This window comes from Poeciliopsis prolifica, unplaced genomic scaffold (assembly GCF_027474105.1).
Source record: "Poeciliopsis prolifica strain line A6 unplaced genomic scaffold, Auburn_PproV2 SCAFFOLD012, whole genome shotgun sequence".
Lineage (NCBI taxonomy): Eukaryota > Metazoa > Chordata > Actinopteri > Cyprinodontiformes > Poeciliidae > Poeciliopsis > Poeciliopsis prolifica.
The window spans coordinates 13545408-13560909 of record NW_026562387.1 but is presented as its reverse complement, the minus strand read 5'-3'; the positions used below and the strand labels follow the sequence as shown (position 1 = coordinate 13560909).

Sequence of the window (15502 nt, the reverse complement as noted above, 5' to 3'; positions counted from 1 at the left end):
AAGGATGAGAGATTTAAGTTACATTGTAAGGAATCAACCCATCCCAAAGTCTGCATATCACTTCAATAGAGCAGCATTGTATCGTGTATTTGTTGCGCAGCGATTTGTTCCTTCTACCCTCATTTGTCTTTAAACACTAATTAGTTTCTCGACAGCAAACCAGCCTATTCTACCCCCTTCTATGTGCCCTGTTCTCTTTCACTTGCTTGCACTAATCCTTTTGTTTGGGGCTGAGGGGCCCAGGCTTTCACTGACTAACTACGTAGCATTGTAAGGATTGGTTCAACTCAAGGGTGCCCGCTGAGATCTCGTTTTCCATCCGCTCAACCTGACTTTTTCTTCTCTTGATTTTCTTATCTATGTTTCTTATCCATCACTTTCTTGGTTAGTCCTATTCCCTGTCCTCAGGGCTTGAGGAAGGCTATCCACGCTGTTGGGAACATGCGCTTTTGGAGCTCAGCTCCATGTTTGCTGCTCCTGCTGCATTTTTGTGAGCTGGGGAGAGTCACAGGAGGTAAAGCACAGGACCAGCAGTATCTGGAGGAGACTCTTAGGACTTTGGGTCTATCTCTGGGGAGTGATGAGAAACCCACGCTCCAGAAGAACAGGACTGGTGTACTGATCACTAAATTGCTCCAGGATGTGCACTGTGCGGAGAGGACAGGCATCACACAGGATATGTGTGAGAAAGTAAGGCCAGCCATATTCTTTTTATGATTCTGTCAATATTTGATAATCACTTGACAGTACAGAACAGACTGTACTGTCTTCATTTCATATTCCAGGAAAAAAAATTATATTTCCTTTATCAGCCTCTCAAATGGATTTAGGTCTGGACTTTGTTTAGGCCATTTCATCAGAGAAATGTATTGATTAAATTTAGGTTTGGGACATTTTCTGTTCCAGGAAACATTTTTCTGGAAGTCCTTTGTGGCAATTAATGCAATTTTGAAAAATTTCTGAATGCTTTTATCGCCTAATGTGACTCTTATAACTGTTGCCAAGTCTCATTTGCCTTATCAAATGACAGTTGGCAACTTTTCTCATAAACAAATGGTCGCTTGCAAAAGATTTGGCTTCATCACAATCAGTCAGCACAATAGTTCGTCAAAACCTCTCCTTCTGCATGATGCTTTGGGCTTTTTGCTAATTCACAGTAAATCCTGCCCTCATTCTGTTCTGTCAAACAGATCTTATAATCGCTGATTGTTTTTGTATTCAAACTCTAATAAAGCACAGAAACTCTCAATTAGCTGTGACGGTGCTCCCTACTATCTTAACTCAAAGATTTGTCACCAATTTCACATTGCAATGAAAACAAAAATCAAATAGATTGTCAGTTTATCAAAACCTTTCACTTGATTAACTTGTGCTGAATTTTAAATACTTAGTCTTCACTCTTAGTTCATATTTGTTTTGTTTTAGTTAATGGTTGGAATGCAAGTGCAGAGGCTTGAGCACTTGACCTCTGGCCATTCATGCTGAGTGGTTTTAACTTTGCTCGGTTTGACCTAATAAAATGGATTTAGAAGTGGTGCATGTTTGCTCAGTTGGGCTGTCAATGGGATTATATGCCTTTTGTGCCTTGAAAGCAAGATTTAGAATTCAATAAAGGAAATTCCTCTGCAGATTTGGACTAAAAGCACCTACATTTCCTATTTTGCAAATATTTAGACATTCCTGGTAAGTTCAACTGAGGTTTTGTATTTTTTTTTCAAAAGTAGTGTTGTCCTCACACTTATCAGCCTGACTAGTTCAGAAACTTAAAAATAAATAAATAAATAAATAAATAAAAATAAAAACTTTATGGTCTGATTTACATCTTTCTTGTATTTGTCCTTGCAGTGCCTGACACCAAACGTGGCCCTCTCAGTGCTTGACGATGACAGGATTGAACTGACAGAAGAAGATTACCACAAGATCTCCACTGTCCTGCTCTATTACATAATTAACTTGAAGGATCTGTGTGTTTCAAACATCGGCCCTCCATCAGACTTTCCTTCCTCATCTGTGAACTTACAGTTCTTTCTGCTGCATTTCACTAGCCTGCATCCAAATGAAAACAATCAGTTCCTGTCATACAGCGAGACAGAGAGCATTCTGCAGCTCATCAACCAGCACCACAATCCCTCTAACAAGAACATGCGTGATTTGCAAGTAGGGAAACTTGTTTTTTAAGATGTATGTTATCAGAATGGGTGCAAATGTCTATATAAAAAAAAATTATCTTTGATTTCAGTGTATTCACTCAGCTGATCTTCTCAAAGAGATGGATGTAGATGAAAATCCTGGTGCAAGAGTGGCAGAAGTTCCCAAAGTAGCAGCAGCTATAATCAGTCACATCCTACAAGGACACTGCTTTGCACCGAGGAGCCTCCCATCCCCCGACTACTTCATAGATTACATATTTCAGTCGCTAAATTGCTCTAATAACCTAAAAATCACAGGTAAGTGAAAGAAAACACAATCATGTTGCAAGTTTTTACCAAATGCTTTCGGTTAAAAGAAAGTACACCATTTCAGTGCAAAGTAGTCATAGCTCAAAGTCATTATGACTTCAACTTTAATGCATATATTAATTTACTTGTTATATGGCTCATAAAACATAAGTTTCAAAGGCTTTTGTTAACTATTGTGTTTAGAAAAAAGAATTATGAACAGTTTTGACCTGTCTTCCATTTACCTTCTGCAATTTCCATTGAAATTGATATTGTCTTCTGGGCCAAATTCTCACTGATTGTGACCCATTTTTATTTCACTATTGCTTGGTGTTGATCCAGATTTTATCTCTTCAGTTTAATGCGTCAATTCGTAATTGTTTTGCCCATTCCTGTCCTCTCTTCTAAGACAAATTTCTCCCATGAGAGACAAATAAATTATCTGATTATTCATAAATCTTTGGCGTCATTTAATAAATTTGAACCAATGCTGCATTCTGACCATATCTCTACCTAGACCTGGAAGAGCTGCTTCATCAGTTAGGAGATGGGAAAGCATTGCACTCTTACAAACATAAGAAGACAGTCATCAAACAAAGTTCACATTTGCTACAAAACTTTAGCCACAGCACTGATGGAGACTGGGCACAGGTGAGGTTTAAAAACAAAAGAGCAGAATCGCTTTAAAACTGATTCCAAATGGTTTAATCAACTAGATCTCTTTTGCTCTTTTTTCACCCAATTAGGTGTGTTTCTCAGCCAACCAGTTGGTGGATATTTTTGCTCTTGGCCCTCATTTACCCATTTCCAAAGAGCAATTCCAACAAATTTGTCCTGCTATCATTCAGCAGCTGCTAGGCAATGCCTGTGGGTCACTACAGCAAAATTCAAGAGGGTCGGTACCTACTGCTATTGAGAGTAAGTCAGTTCATTTCATAACATCACAATCCTTTTAAATGACTGATTTTAAGTCGGAAGGTTGTTTAAAGAAAAATAATAAAACTTCACAATAATGAAAGATTCAACAGTGTAGCATGCTTCTCCTTTTATTTATTCTGTTTTCAGTATAGTTGGTAATGTCTAATTTCTAATTTGTGATCACAGATCAAATTAAATGAATGCACCATGAATTTCAGGTGATTGATCTTTAGTTTGATCAATCCTGACCAATAACTGGCTGGTTGAAAACCAAGAAATCGATTCCTCTTCCAGTCAGTGAATACGCCGCGTTAATGTTACCAGGTGTGAAAACTCGGTGTAAACTGTTTGTCAAATGTAGGCAAAACATTTTCCCTCTTTCAAATTGTTTGACTTTGTAATGTGTTTTTAATACTTTATACCTTTAATCTAGACAGAGTTTCCTCCTTCCTGTAGAATATGGCTACAGCACAGCTGCGGTCCTGATCATCACAGTTGGATCCATGTTTGGGATCTGTCTGCTATTCTTCAACTCCTGTCAGGAGACCTATACGCTCATCTTGCAGCTGTTCGTGGGCCTGGCAGTGGGAACCCTCTCAGGTGACGCTCTCCTGCACCTTATTCCACAAGTAAGAAATCCCTGAGGCATTGGAAGGACCCTTCACACTGGATCATACCTGCACCATGATTCAAAAATATAAATCAACAAAACGTGGATGAAGTTTGCAGGCGTCTCTTTTATGTGCCAAGCAGAGTTTTCCCAACTTCTTTAAGATACCAAATACTTTTGGCACCAATGAGTCTGTGTCTATTCTTCTGACAACCACAAAATCAAAAAACTGAAAAGTGATTGTTCTTTTAATTTGATGCAAATTTAAATTTAAGGTCTAAAGATTGTGGGACAGAAGGTAACATAGTAGTGGAATTGGTAAGACAAGAGGGAAAAAAAATTGTGAGTACTGAGAATGCAGTAAGGTCAACAATGTTCAAATGGTATGTTGAGATCCAGGAGACTATTCAATAGTTCAAATCCAGTGTAAAGGGTCCCTTATAATCCAAAACACATCTTACTTGAGAATTGCATTTTCAATTTGTATTCCTCCATGTCCTTTGCAGATTCTTGCCCTACATGACAGCACTCACAGTCATGATGACGTGCTCTCCAATGAGGATAAAGACTATCTGTGGAAGATCTTGGGCTTGATTGCTGGGATTTATGGATTTTTTCTCCTTGAAAGAATATTTTCCTTTATAGCCCCTTCTCTTGGTCATGTAAGAGTTTTGTTTTCTGGAGCCTTTTCAGATTTACTGACACAAAGAAATACACTTAAACCACAGATTATCACAGGAAAGCGACTAAAACGCTGACTGATTTCTTTTAAATAAGCTGTGTGAGAGTCCTGCAAAGACAAACATTTTTGTCATGACTTTGCATGTTGAGTGACAATGGTCGCCTGATGTTCTTTTGTCTGCAGGGTCACTGCAGCGACCTTCCTCTAGACCTGAACTGTAATGGTCAGTCTCAGAGGAGCAAATCCATTTCCACCATCCAGTTGGTGAGTCTCATCACAGCTCTGAATGAACAGACGGGTAGTTTGAGGATTCCTGGCAGAACAACTTTATTCCTGTTATCTGCCCTTCAATTTACGTTTCTGTTGAACAAGAGATGGAACACAGAAAATTATATTACAAAAGTTGCAGGGAGAACAAATAAACTAAAATAACATTTGCTCTACTAAATTCCCCTTGAATCCTTCCTCCTCTTTTGTTATGTAATTGTAGACGTGGGAGGGAGTAAAGAAACACAGCAAGTAGGATGTTGGACAATGAAGGATTATATTTTCCAGAGAGCTTGTATTGAATTGAAAAGAAGCCTTTGAATGCCTACTTGATAATATTTTTGGACAGACACAAGTCCATAAATAAAAAAAAAAATAAAAAAACACTACAAGGCATCAATGTTCAGAAAAAAAATCAATACATTTACTGCAGAGATGCCTTTTTTTTCAAGAAAATATATTTTGGTTCCTCTTTGACATTCAATTCATTGTGGTTAATTTTGGAACAGACTTAGATCAAATGAAAGAACAGAGAACTTTGTTTAATTTGAAAGTACTGCATGCCCTGAAAACTGATACTTAATATCTAAGTCATAATCAATGGAATCAATGCTTGGAAACACTAACATTTTTCCCCTCTTTCCTAGACTGCAATGTGTGTTAGAAAACATATTTAGCATAGTCAAAGTCCTATTAAAATGTAATATCAGTAAGTACATTGAAATATCTTGCAGGTACATGTCACAATAAAAGCATGTTAACGTCTATGTATGTTTTGTTATACAATCTGCTGCCAGACATGCATTACCAACGATCATCCGGTATGAAACACATATTGAGAATGAAACATGTATGCAAGTGTTTCTGGTCAGAATAACTGTCTGATTCAAGAATAAAGAGGTACAAAAATAAAAAAATAATGTTTTCAGTAAATGGAACCGAATATATTTTCACGTAATTTCACATCAGTCAGTTACTTCAACTGGAAATGCTTAACAAGTTCCATTCTCCGTATGTGTTTCATACAGGAGGATTGTTAGTGATGCACTGCCTCCAGCCTCTTCCATAGAAAAATACTAACTTTGGAAATAATGATAAAAAAACAGCCTAGAGTGCAAACACGACACACAGAATCTTTATAGTTAAATATTAGATTTTCTTACTGTTTTGGGTTATTTTGATCTGTCCACATGACATGGAAACATTTATAAAAACTTGAGTCAGTCAATCAAAACTGTAACACGTTTGTAATATTTTGAAGTCAATGTATAACGCATGTGTAAACTAAAATGATAAAGAGTAGTATGTGAAAGATGTTAAAATATGGGTTCATTTACTCCCTTTGCAAGTTTGAACCCTCCTTTGGTACCAATTCATTGCCATTTTTTTCTAACCACATTCCTGATGCTAGACAGCAAACTATAAGAAGGTCACAAAAGAAAAGGGATTCAAAGAAGTTGAAGGCCCAAAGCAAAGTAATTCAAATGGTGAGAGGTTAAAAAAAATTGCCTCAAAGCTCGTTATAAATGTCTCTGGGTTTTTTTAGGGTTCAGTGGAAGATGTAGAGGGCTCAGAAATGTATCCTAAACGTGCAAATACAGAAAGCACTCCTGGACAGAGTAAGTAATACAACTAACTCAGAACGAGTCAAACAGTCCTGTGCTGTGTAATCAGTAATTTGGTACAACAGACGAGCTGTCTGAAGACCAGCAGTAATTACACAATCTGTATGTCCAGAACAAGGGGTTCCTGTGCTGGCTGTGATGGTAATTGTGGGAGACAGTCTTCATAACTTTGCCGATGGCCTTGTCGTCGGAGCGGCTTTCTCCTCATCAGCTGAGACAGGCATGGCAACCACTGTGGCCATTCTGTGCCATGAGATCCCACACGAGATGGGTGAGAGGTCATTATTTGTATTTTTCCCCTGAGGTCAGAGAACAGAAAACAATGTGCAGGAGTGACCAAAATCTGCTACTTTTTGACTTTAAGGAGACTTTGCGGTGTTACTCAGCTCTGGGCTCTCAGTGAAGACTGCAGTGCTGATGAACTTCTTAAGCGCCCTGACAGCTTTCATGGGCCTTTACGTCGGACTCTTTGTCTCTTCAGACACAGATGTGCAGCAGTGGATCTTCTCCGTCACGGCTGGGATATTTCTCTATTTGTCCCTGGCAGAAATGGTTAGGCAATTTCATGTGCTCTAAATCTGATGTTCAATAGATTCTAAGAAGAAAATGATTAACATACAGTATACTGTCTTTTAAATAGCCCCTGGTAATGAGGTGTACAAAACCCTTAAATGTTTTTCTTCTTAGTTCATTTTCTTTCAACCGCAACATAAATTTAATTTAAAACAACTGACATAATAAATACATATCTAAAATATTGCTAGGTTGGCAAAGAGTAGGTCAAAAACTTAACTCTTCCCTTCCATGCTTTGCTGGATGGTAAGAAAAAAAAAATCCCTAATACATGAATAATGTTGCGGCACGAGGCTAAAACCTGTTTTGCTGGTGCAATGAGAAACATCCACAAAGTAAAACATTCTTGCAGATGCTGATAAAGTTTTTTGTGTTTGCCCAGTTTTTGTTTTATTGGATATACCCCATAATGTAGTGGTGCTGATTTTTACAGGAACATTTTAGTCTTACACTAATGTGTCTATAAGAAATTAATTTACTCTTTAGCATTTAATAATGCTATTTTGGGTTATCACCATAGAAATGATGTTTCATAATCTGAAGGTAAACTTTGGTTTAGCACAGCCTTAAGCAGCAGCTTGAGATGGTATAGAGAAAACGTTGTATTAGGCAGCAATAAGAAAATTAGAGTTAATATTTGCGCTTATTCACACTGCTTGCTGATTATAGTTTAACCTCTTCTCTCCCCTCTGCCGCCAGCTTCCAGAGATGAATCGAGTGAAGACCAACAGACCCTTTGTCATGTTCTTCCTGCAGAACCTCGGTTTGCTTCTGGGCTGGACTTGTCTTTTGTTGCTTGCGCTCTTTGAACACAAACTCAAATTTTAATTGCAGCTGTCACGCAAGATTAAATTGCAGCAGATGCTGACTGTGTATTTTGATGTTTTCATTTTTGCTTTTAAGTTAATAATTAACTCCCAGCTACAAGTGCCACTTCCTGGAGAAAATTGTTCAATCATAATGTAATAGTCACAGCGCTGGCTGGTGAAAATATGCTCTATTTTCATGATATTTGAGACTTATTTTATATTCTTGATGATTTATATTTTTAACACCTTGATTTTTACCAATATTGAACTACATACACTACGAGTCATTGTTATTCAAATAAAGTAATTTTAAAAATTCTAAGTTTCCATTATTGTTTCCATACTTCTTAAAAATACAGAAGAACCCAGAGTAGCCATACTTTTACACAAGACTTATTACTTTTACTGGCTACATGCAAAACTTTTAAGTTTTCAATAAAGAAGGACCCTCTTTTTCAGGTATTAATGTTTTTTTCACAGCTATTTATAAAACTCTGTTTTTATAGTTGTTACTCTCATCTTCGATGCTTTGTTCTTTGTTTTTCTGAGGTCTCTGTGTGATCCAATATGAGGGCATTTCCACCCACCTGAGCTACTCGTTTTCTCCATCCACCAACCTGGGTGACTAATGCCTGGTACTGTACAAACACAGAGTCCGACCCACACAGTGCAAAACACTCTTCAGCTGTCAAAGTGGGCCTGCAGAAGGAGGAGGAGGTAGAGGACAGCGAGATGGAATAAGGGAAAGATAATTTGACCACAGAATTGAATTTGTGATAGTCACATAGTGAGTGGGCTCAAAAAGTTTTGTTTCTTTCTTAATCAGTCTATGATTAACCTTGTAACCTTAATTTTTATTAAACTGAAAAATCAGTTCAGTCTGCGGTTCTCTGGATTATTTGCCTATCATGTCAGAAAAAGCTGACGCCGTTTACTGCGGCTTCCCGATCAGTGTCCAAACAATAGAAGGAAGTCCACAGCATTTTCTCCTATTCTTGCAAAACTGATGTTAGTTTAGAAAATGCCAGCACTTGTTGGCATTTCCAGGAAAGCATGGACCATGTGCGTTGTGTATAAATCTGCAGTTTAGCGGTGAAAAAGACTTTTTTGGCACATGTGCATCTTTTCAAGGCAACTGATGCCAGCATGGAGGAAGGAAGCGCTTTCAACTGGGGGCACGTTGTTGTGCATCGCTGTCTATCCTCACTTTCTCAGCAGAGACCTGACAGAAGAGTTCAGCTGCAAGGGCACCAGATCGCACAAACGAGAGTAGAGAGACAAGGCAGGAAACATAAAAATATTTTTGATTTTTATTTAAACCACATCAGTGAGCATAATCCTATGGATTTTTTGTTTTCAGACAAAACCACACAAGATCAATCCATAATTTTCAGCAACAAAAGTTATTTCGCTCTGTCTGTGACATTTGTGTACAGGAAATTTTTCCAGCACTTTGTCAAAGAATTGCTTGTTTAACCTTTTTAAAGAGAGAAAGTCACAAGTTGAAAACAAAACAGTGCAGAAACAAGACTGGTTGATTTGTGTGTGATGTGTAACTTCAGGAAAATGTCTGAGGTTACAGATGGCACCTTAGACATTTGATGCAGAAGTATCATTAGGCATGTCAATGGTTTTCCAGATAGATAAATAGATAGACGTAGATGTTATACAGCTATTATCTCAGGCTGATTTATTGTAACTGCAACAAGGAAACCAACCCGAGATATTCTGTGCATTTTGCAATATAATGCAAATGCACCGAGAGCCACCAGAGGGCGATGAAGAACAGTAAAGAGAATGCAGCAGCTCACTGCACAACACTGTAATGTGTGCAACAGAATCAATCTTCACAGACCTGCTCCAGGTTTCTTTTACATAGCATAAGAAAAATAAATTATTATACATTTAACTCAACAAGAAATATGTGTTTTAGATAATTTGCAACATGTTATACTTGTTAGAAAATACATATATATTTACATTTATTTTGGATGAGAAAATCAGTTGTCTATGACTGGCATATAGTTTTACATTTGAGTATGATAAAAAAAAAACTAAATAGCTAAACTGTATCATGTTTTTTTATGGAAAAATAGAGTAAATGTTACATTTCATAATGAACAAAGATATAAAGTTCAGCCTCTGTGTAATTTCTATTTATTATGTGACTGTTTTGTCTAATATAGGCCTATTGTTGTACATGTAATTGAAAAAAAAAGTAATTTAGATTAATAAAATTGACATATCTGTCAAAAAAAATTGTTTTTTGACATGAGTGATAGGTTACTTAGTGGCTGGACATTATAAACAGTTTTATTTTTTCTTAACTGGTTGGACCCTGGCCAGATCAAAAACTAATTGAGAATAGGTAAGCTAAAAATGATGCTCAAAGACTCTTTCAGAGACACTAGCTGGGTGTGTCGTAAAGTATTGGTCTCCAACTCCTGTCCTCAACAGACTTTAGCACACCTGGCTCCGATATCAGTTCATTAGCAGCGTTCTGTAGAACTTGACTACATGCATGTGAGGCTGTTTTACCATTTTATTCAAATGTAAAGGACAATGGACACATCTAAAATTCACAGGTCTCTGCCACATAATCTCAAAATACATTGAATCTTGAAGACTTATTGTGATAAAAAAAAACTATTGCTTTAGGCAATTTATGCAATACAATCAAGCACTTTTGCTTGATTACTCCTTGACGTGGCTCTTCAGAATCTGAGGAATTCGTGTTAAACTTGCCTCTTCTGGAGGGACTCTGTGGTTTGAGTTCGTCCCCTGACAGTGTGAGGAGGCTGGGTGTTGGCGGCGGAGGACAGGGCGCAGCCTCGGCCCGCGTGGGAAGGAGCGCGCAGATCAGGAGCGCTCTGTGATGCTGAAGGCTAAAATAAATAAGGAGTCACATCATCACCGGCGTCGGAATCCGAGAGGCTCCTCCTCTAATCATGCCGAGTCAAACTTAAAGATTGGCGCTGGGAGCTGAGCAACAAGCAGCTCCTCTCGTCTGCTCCGCGCTCACGTGTTGGGCATGCGCGTTTGCGTCCGTCTCGGTCGCAAGTGGGGTGTTCCTGCAAGAAAAAAAAGGGGGCTCTTCAGCGTTTTTATGAGGGGATGTAATGGTCGTCAACAATAGCCCCAAAGCTAAAGCAGAAAACCCTCCGGAAAGTCACATGGAGACTCTGGAACACCCGATGCTTCAAGTAAGTTGTTTTAATTTAAAGTGATTTAACTTTTTGCTCTTTTAGTGTTTATCGAAAAAAAAAAAGTTTAGACGATCTAATTAACAACTCACCTGTCTACTTCCGTTTTTCTTATTGGTGAAAACGTTCTTAAATTAAAATACTGGCGATGTGTCAAATGTATTTGTGCAGTACATCATTTCAATGATCTGTTTGACTGAATGGTATTTCTTAGTAATTTAGTTTGGATCACATTTTCTGTTTAGTCACTCCTTAAGTTTATTTATAAAATGTTTATATTTTTCAAGTGCTTATTTTCGTCTTCACTATACTGTTTGTTGTTGTTGTTTTACTTGTCTTATCTGTATTTGATCAATCCTAGTTTGTTTTTCACGTCCACACTTGCAACATTTGTCTGTTTGAGAAGTGCAATAAAAACAGTCTGATTGTCTGACTGGTGGATGTTAATGGTGCACAACTATTATTTAAAATCCTGCTGTATTTTAGCTGCAGGTTGGGTTACCCCCTGTTTTAATAGATATTCTGAGCAGAAATGCATTTTCAAAAAAAATACAAAAAATAAATTAAAAACATGGAGGTCAGCTTAGTCAAGAAGTTATTTCTGCATCTTGACATCTTAAATATTTATTTTCTAAATTTCAACTTTACTGGTTTGTTCATATGTTTGTGACATTCCCCCCAAATATCTTAAGTTTTAACGTAGATTACCGGTATATGTTATTTTCTTATATGTTTGTGGTCTGCTCTTGTTCTCATGATAATCAAATGAAGTGGTGCAATTGAGGAGCAGCTCTCTGTGTTCTCGTTTTATATGCATATTTAACATGTCCCAGGGGAGAGAGCTAGACTGAAAGGCAGGCTGGAAATAAATGTCTGTTATTCAGTTGCTAATGACAACATATGAGCATTTGCGCTCCAGGCTACTTTTCCAACCCCTTCATCTTACTGCAGAGAAAGTGGACCACCCACATAATTGTCATCATTCTGTGACATTGAACGAACGTTACACCTGAGAGAAAACAATTTTATTATTGAGTTAACAATAATTCGATGGGTTATTTAAAATAGTATATGTAAAACCACATCTGAGGATAAATTCTCAAGCAGTTACCTCTGAAGATGGCATTTTCTATCTCTTACATGTTTTTGGTTTGACGCTTTCCGTTTTGTTGGAGAAATATTTCTTTAAAAACGTGTAATTTTGTCTCTTCAGACTCAAGGCAAAGGAGCCAGGAGAAAAGGTCGGTTTAAAGGATCCGACGGCAGCACTTCTTCTGACACTACAACAAACAGCCTTGTTCGGCAGGTAACTACGGCATTAAGTTTCATTTTAAAACCCTTTTGACATTTTCAGTTTGCATATAGTGGGTACTTTGGATCTGTGTTTTTCCAACACGTGGAGACAAGTTTCCATTATTTAGTACACAAACTTTATTTTTGTCATTGTTAGTTAGGTACCAACTTGTTTTCACTCCTACTGAACTACAAAAACTCACAGAATGTAAGGCGATGGATGGACTGATATAAGTTTATATATAATAAACATGCAGATACAGATTTTTTTTCTCCATAATTTTTTTTCTCTTGTGTTTATCCAGAACGGAAATCAGATTCCTTACGTTTCGGGACTGCATAGTATCCCCGCACTTACGCGTTCAACGAGATGCACTTTGATGTCTTGTATACATTTTCTTTTCCTTTGGTCTAACACTTATGTTTGTGTGGGTGTCTGAGATTTCTGTAAACAAATTGACAGGAAAAGCAATTTAGCTTAAGAGCTCAACCTCAGTCATCATCATCCATCATGGAGAAGATGTGCACAGCAGCAAAAGGCTTCTGTAAACACCTCTGGGTGCATTGTGTTGAGTGGAAGTCTCTCATCTTAGCTGCATTCTGGTGTGGCTGAAGCTTCAACTGAGCAGTTTGTTATAAAGCAGACCCTGAGAGGAACATATTTAATGAGCCTGCTCTTTGTTGAGCTGACCTGCAAAGGGACAGGACAGGTCAGGATGAGGATGCACACTGCTGAATAGTTCTGCCTTTTTTGGAGGAGGCATGGGTTGTCTTGTCTTTGGCACGGCGGCGGCAGAGAGACGGGAAGCTGGAGTAGATCAGAACAAAATGGCACCTCCTAGACGGCCATCTGCTTCGTCTCAATGCTTCAGAGAAGCTGCATGGTAAGAAATTGCCGGATTGTACCATCACCACCCCTGGGAGCTCATTCCCATTCCCACAGTCCTTTTCCTAAATGAGGATTTTCCCTGCAATCACAGTCATCTCTTAAATGGGCAGAGATTGGTCATCTCTTTGCTTTCTTACACCTTCATTGAAAGGAAGATGTGGCTGTTTATTAGCACACGGATGGGAAGATGAGGTCAGCGAGGACCTTGCATGCTGAACAAAAATATCCTCCTTTACATATTTGCTGCAGGATGATCCCAGAAATAGCAAGCTTTCCCGTAACCTCCCCTCTGTTTGGATAATAATGTAAACACTGTTATTCAGCTGTGGTGGCAGCTCTGACCTTATTCTTCTTTTTATTTGTTGTGAATTATAGTTCTCCTTTTTGTACAAAGAAGAAAACATAGTACAAAACTTGTGTTACATTGAGTGACACAAATCAGTCTTGTCTTTTTATATGTTTAGATATAACAACTTGCCAGTTATCAAGAGTTTGAAATGATGTTTCTACTTCCTTTCTGACCTTTTATTTCTGAACTTTATAAATGTATCGGACCTGTAGGTGTCTTCAGAACATCTCGTATGCTTCGCTGTTTGATCGATCCCGTACAGCCCCAAGCATCAGCTGCAACTTCCGCTAACTTCTCACGAACAGCTCCTGAAGGACAGAATTACTCATGCTGAGAGACAGAGAGCTGGTTGCGAGAGAGAGGATGAGAGATGCTCCCTGTGGTCACGGCCCGATGCCCTGGGGGAAGTGTGGAGGAGGCTGGGAAGGATGCAGGGCCATGCCAGACATGACTGTTCAGCCGTGGGAGTAGCGGGGTCAGCGTTTAACTAGAGCTCACCGCTCCATTGAGAGGGGAGCAGGGCAACACTGACTCAGATTTGGTAGAAAATGTAAACATCCAGAGGTAAATGGTTTGATATTTTCGTGGAGGTGGATTAGTTTTGCTGTGGAACTGTGTGGTTTGAAGCATCTGCCTGTTTATAGATGCGCTGAAGGGCTTTAGTCCCTTTTGCAGTGCAGTTTGCTATTTAAATTGAGTCAAGCTTTGGCAATCACTTGTCAAAGCGCAAGGTACCTGAACATACTGCAGGCTATGTTCTGCCCATCCATTTTTTAAGCTACCTGTTTCAGTTCTGCACACTGCACAAATATTACCATGGATTCATAAGGAAGTTTTGTCTTTTTTATATGAAATCTTGAAACCAGCAGGTCCTGGTCCAAATCTGGATCTTATAAAGCAGTTATATCCTCTCCTGGTACTCCAACTTTGATTTTCACTAAACTGCTTTCAAAAGTGAGTGTGTTTGTGCATCACTGTGTGTCTGGTTCAGATGGAATGGCAACATGCACAGGATTTACCTGCTTCTCAATGATTGATCATTGGAGATCGGTACCATAGCTTCCCTGATAAGGACTATGTCAGTGCTGACAGTGGTTGACTCAATTCTCGAGTGAAAGAGCTAATTAAAGTAATTGTCACCAACTTTACTAAAATGGCATACAATGTTTTTTGGTTGTTGTTGTTTTTTGAATGGGTTCAACAATATAAAAGAACCATAGTAGTCTGGTTACTGACTAGTCTGGTCAGTAAAATGTTACCAATGGTCTGTTGAAGCTTTGAAACTTATAGAAAGCCTAAAAAGTGACAGTGAGCAGTTAAAAGGCTAAAATTATGTTAACTTTTAGATATTTTATCATTTACACTTTCAATCAATTAAAATATTACCATAATGTTTATTTAGTTCGTTAGTGAACTATCTATGAAGATTAATTCCAGACACACACACACACACACACACACACACACACACACACACACACACATATATATATATATATATATATATATATATATATATATATATATATATATATATATTTTTATTTTTTTTTTTTAAGTTTATGTCGGTACATTTGACTGTGTGGAAAGGTTCCAAGTCCTATTGGAAAGTAAAATTCACAAGAAATCTTGTGAGTAGAGGGAAGCATGAAATTCACTAATGTGGCAGATGGATAGAAATGATAAAACTCTGTAGACATCAGATATGACATGGCCTCCTCTCGACTCGTCCTCCTGGGTTTTGAAGTTTGATTTTCATATGAAATGCATAATTGACTTTTATCTCATCTTTTCACTTTCGCCGATGTAAGACTACTCTAGTGTTGTCTTTGAGTCAGGCAAGGAA

The 15502-nt window shown here is 38.1% G+C and overlaps 2 protein-coding genes across 4 annotated transcripts in view; both read left to right on the top strand.

Annotated features, from left to right (window-relative positions):
- The first annotated feature begins 286 nt into the window (after positions 1–286).
- On the top strand, positions 287–8337 carry LOC129364546 (zinc transporter ZIP12-like). Of its 2 annotated transcripts, none has more exons than XM_055037231.1 (12): positions 287–690; positions 1846–2157; positions 2240–2447; positions 2956–3089; positions 3185–3356; positions 3813–3985; positions 4473–4628; positions 4832–4912; positions 6462–6534; positions 6653–6811; positions 7022–7092; positions 7813–8337. In XM_055037231.1, exons 1-12 carry the CDS (start codon positions 442–444, stop codon positions 7939–7941), a joined length of 1917 nt encoding a protein of 638 aa, XP_054893206.1. In that variant the 5' UTR covers positions 287–441; the 3' UTR covers positions 7942–8337. The 2 variants fall into 2 exon arrangements, with proteins under 2 accessions (XP_054893206.1, XP_054893205.1); XM_055037230.1 differs by having other exon boundaries at positions 6905–7092.
- A 2578-nt stretch (positions 8338–10915) lies between these two features.
- cacnb2a (calcium channel, voltage-dependent, beta 2a) overlaps positions 10916–15502 on the top strand; it is a 60294-nt gene continuing 55707 nt past the window's right edge. For both annotated transcript variants that reach the window (XM_055037602.1, XM_055037599.1), the window contains exons 1-2: positions 10916–11125; positions 12339–12431. In XM_055037602.1, coding sequence (XP_054893577.1) covers positions 11042–11125; positions 12339–12431 — 177 coding nt within the window. In that variant the 5' untranslated portion in view covers positions 10916–11041. The remainder of the gene's footprint in view (positions 11126–12338; positions 12432–15502) is intronic.

Coding starts and splice junctions, on each gene's coding strand:
- LOC129364546 (XM_055037230.1), top strand. CDS start 442: ATGCGCTTTTGGAGCTCAGCTCCATGTTTGCTGCTCCTGCTGCATTTT. Junction 691..1,845: donor CACAGGATATGTGTGAGAAA/GTAAGGCCAGCC, acceptor TTGTCCTTGCAG/TGCCTGACACCAAACGTGGC. Junction 2,158..2,239: donor AGAACATGCGTGATTTGCAA/GTAGGGAAACTT, acceptor CTTTGATTTCAG/TGTATTCACTCAGCTGATCT.